Source organism: Formica exsecta, unplaced genomic scaffold (assembly GCF_003651465.1).
Source record: "Formica exsecta isolate Colony F162 unplaced genomic scaffold, ASM365146v1 scaffold272, whole genome shotgun sequence".
NCBI lineage: Eukaryota > Metazoa > Arthropoda > Insecta > Hymenoptera > Formicidae > Formica > Formica exsecta.
In genome coordinates this window covers 14,087-18,068 of record NW_021849984.1, presented here as the reverse complement: position 1 = coordinate 18,068, position 3,982 = coordinate 14,087, and the positions used below count along the sequence as shown (strand labels likewise).

At 38.0% G+C, this 3,982-nt stretch overlaps 1 protein-coding gene across 3 annotated transcripts in view; it reads right to left on the bottom strand.

Moving 5' to 3' along the window:
- LOC115237084 (pro-resilin-like) overlaps positions 1–3,168 on the bottom strand; it is a 7,697-nt gene extending 4,529 nt beyond the window's left edge. Inside the window, exons 1-2 of one of the 3 annotated variants that reach the window (XM_029809918.1) lie at positions 3,031–3,168; positions 2,313–2,432 (exon numbers count right to left, since the gene is read on the bottom strand). In XM_029809918.1, coding sequence (XP_029665778.1) covers positions 2,313–2,327 — 15 coding nt within the window. In that variant the 5' untranslated portion in view covers positions 2,328–2,432; positions 3,031–3,168. Of the gene's footprint in view, positions 1–2,312; positions 2,433–2,946 lie in introns of all 3 variants that reach the window. The other 2 variants (XM_029809919.1, XM_029809920.1) reach the window with 2 other exon arrangements.
- Between the last annotated feature and the right edge of the window lie 814 nt (positions 3,169–3,982).

Genomic DNA, 3,982 nt, shown 5'->3' with positions numbered 1-3,982 from the left:
TTATAATATATTTTTGTAAAATAATTATTAATTGGTTTGCATATTTATATTGCAATTGTTTAACGATATCAAACCGATCAAAGATTACATTCGAGAAATTTGTATTGTAAATTACATTTTATTACAAATTGCAATATCCATTAAAAGGACATGCGCAATAAGCCAAGAGAGAAACAGTAAAAAAAAAATTAAATATTAACGCCAAGTGTTATAATATATCAATTGTTATTGTCCCTCTTGCGTATAAAATATATATGTATTTCCATTAATAATTTAACGATTAAACTTATTGCTATAATTTTTCGATAAAACGGTAGGAAAACGTATAAATGCATGTGTGAAGGGATGTTGGTCTGCGTGTGTGTGTTAAAAAAATTAAAAAACATATGTTCGCGCACCGTAATTTCGCATACGATAAGCGCCGCGGGATTCCTATCTTTTTTATCCGACGTAATAACAAACCGCAGTTGATACGCGTGATTCGTCGCCGCAATTAGCTCTCCCTCTCTCTCGATCACGCGGCGACGTGAAAGAAAATCGACGTGAAAGAAGAGCAGACCGAATAAATAAATGTTGGCGCGGTGTATTACGCCAACGATGTTCTCTTTCTTTCTCTTTCTCTCTCCTTGGAAGAGAAGCAGCAGGCGAGCTGTGCTCTATTGCGACAGTAAAGACCTTTGTATTATGCTCTTAACCCTGTACTTCGAGAATGCAACGATCGCGCGATCGGCGCGAGAAAGGATGTATATGTGTGTATTTATGCATTAAATATAAAATATAAATACGAGAGTGTGGAAAGGGAGTCTGTAATAAAACTGAAATGCCCGCGGCAATGCGAGGCTTCGCGACTTCGTTTCAGTAATCGATCGAAATGTGGAGAAGTTACATACGGATTGATAAATGCGATTGCAAGCTCCTCTCGGTTTATTAATGCCGATGCGTCTACGATGCGACTACAGTGTCATCGCGCGTCCTTTAAATCATTCGCTGAATCCGCGATGCAACGCGTCGCGTGGGCGTGCACTGACGTTTATATTATGCCTCGCAAGATGATATCACCGGCCATTGTTGTAATCGCTTTTCTTCATATTTAATAAGGCGAAATAATAAGAGACGCTGTAACAATGACAGTCGGATTGCTTGATCTTCGATCCGCTTTTCAGATCCCGACTTTAATCCTTTCAGAAGCCAGTCTACATTTATCGATAAGAGAACAATCTCTCTTTCACAAGTCACATCTGTCTCGACACGATACGTGGGAAAAATTTGCGATATTCTTCGAGAAATACTTAGAGAGGAATAGATACCCTCTTGAACGAAATTTGTTCGTCGAATCGTCGATGTGGCTCCTTTTAGATGATGATCTCGCGCGACAGCTAGTTAGCTATCGGCATCTCAAACGTATTTTACAATCGATCATCGATTTACCGCGGATAAGAGATTAATCAAGCGGGATGAATTAAGCAGGTGACAGCTGTAAGTGATTTATAACAAAGGCGTTTTATCAACAGTCCGCGGGCTCTCCTTGGAGGATTGAGTCGTAGTGGTTTTACAAACGACATAAAGGTCGCGCCGGGCAAGGAGGAAGAGTAATCTTGGCTAATCGACTACGCGAGAGATACGGCAAAACGGATTCCTCCATAAACCTCGCGTATATATCTATGGATATTTACATATATTCACATTTTTATCGATATTCGATCAAAGTTAATCGACAAACGATGGTCGCGGTAATTTATCATCAGAGAACTAAGAATCTAAATGTCCCGTGTGTATATCAATGAACTTGTATTATCATACTTGAGTAACGCTGCTTGCCTCTATTTCAAATATACCGTTATTTTTATTAATCATTGAATTGCCATCCACTTTTAATAGGCGATAAATTATCATAAACTGCTGTTTGTAATAATAATGGATGAAAGATGACTATAAACAATAAAGCAAAGGCTGTACAAAAGACTTTTAATAATTCATATTTCGATTCGTCGATTGATTCTCTTTCATCATGAGATTACTTGCAAAATTCTACTTATGCGATTTTTCAAACTAACGGTATTTCTATTACTTAATTGCTAATACTGACGCGGAACACGTGGGCGGAAACGATGCTCTGATGCAATGCTTTACACCTACTAAATAAGTATCCGCACGCGGATTCGTCACGATATGAGAGAAGCTCGTAATTTCGCCTCTAACTGCGATATAACGAATGAATAATATAGGCGTAAGAAAAGGTACAAGCTTTGAATTTGATCATACGAAGGAAATTATTAGTTACTTTGAATTTTATTCTTTTATCTCACACGTACCTGCAGATAATACATCTTGCGGCCACACTAAGTGATGCAGGTCAACGTGCTGGTATCTCGCTAACTCGCGTACCCGTTAGCGGTGAAACAACAACCCTTCTAGGGGAGAATCAATGCGCACTGTGAAAAAGTTTTTGAAGTTAGCACTCTATTGAGGAGAGGGATTTTTGCTACGCAAGGAGATGTATAAATCACGAGAGACGTTTTACGATCGTGAGTGAAAATAAATGCGCGATGGAAAAGGGCATATGCCGCGAGAACGGTGATTATTTTCACATTTACAATATATTATCCTGTCTTTTAAAGAATATACGTTTATATATATATATATCCCGGTGAGCTCTAAGCTGTTCACAAATATTATTTATATCGACATTGTTTTTAAAAGTATTAATTAGTATCCAATTTTTCTTTGCGACAACGACAACGCGCACATAAATATCATCCGACGAAATTTGATGACGTTCAAATGGTATCGGTGCTTTTCGAAAGCACACCAAACAGATAACTATGCGAATAATTAAAAGAATGTACACTGATCGAAAAATAAAAAAAAAATTCTTGATAATAGAAGAAGGATGCAATGTCGATCTCGTGACGATGCACCACCGAAAATGCCAAAATGAAATATCACCGGGGGCAGTTTCTCGCGGGATATTCACAGACGAAACGAGAGCGGCAGGATTATGGTAGCACACATGCGTACGTGTATACGAACATGTATGCGATTGTCGTCGTTATTGTTGTTGTTGTTACACTGTCCGTCGCACGGCTGTGAATAAAGTCGGTATGTAACTGCCCGGCATGACGGCACGTTGGGTTTATATAGCATGGATCTCTAATAAGATGATTCTTGAACGGTGTTGGGACCCCGGTGTAGGGGGCGAGTAGAGGGGCCCCGTCACACGGAGGGGACGACTCCCTTGCTGTGTCTTACCTTGCCTTGCCTTACCTTGCCTCATCATTGCGCCTTACCTTGCCTTACAGCCTACCGCGGGAGGGTAAAGCGCGCGCCTGCGAGAGATCCTCGTCTCTCGTGTTAGGTCGCGGACGACGCGATACGAGGGTGTGTATCTCTGAAAGAAAAAAAGAAAAGTTTTTCTCACACACACGACAAAATGTTATTTGACAATATATTGAAATATCATTCTAATACGATTAAATAATCGATTAATTAGAATACAGATTTTTACACGTCGCAGTTTTTTATTCGTAATGATTATTTCTTAACTAACGCACTACCTTGAATCATATTTCTTATTAAAATATAAACAGACATGTGATAGAGTCAGATAAAAAATCATGTTTCACTACTCGACACAATAATAATTATTTATATTATATTTAATATTAAATTAAATTTTTTTTATTTTTATTATATTTAATAAATATCTTTTTGATTGATATCGCGAAATCGATATAATATCGGTGAATTAAAATTTTGATATGCTGAATGTAGAAAAATATATCCCATCGCATCAATCTTACGATCGTTCTATTCTTGTTGTCGCAAACGTGTGGAGATTATTACGTATAAAAATCATTTTTCTTTATCGTCGAAATATGAGATTGTCATTGATAATATACTGATTAGGAATCCCGGATTTCGCGATCGGAATTTTCTAACGAACGGCTTAGGATTCGTTTGATGCCTGTCGGTTATTTAGCAT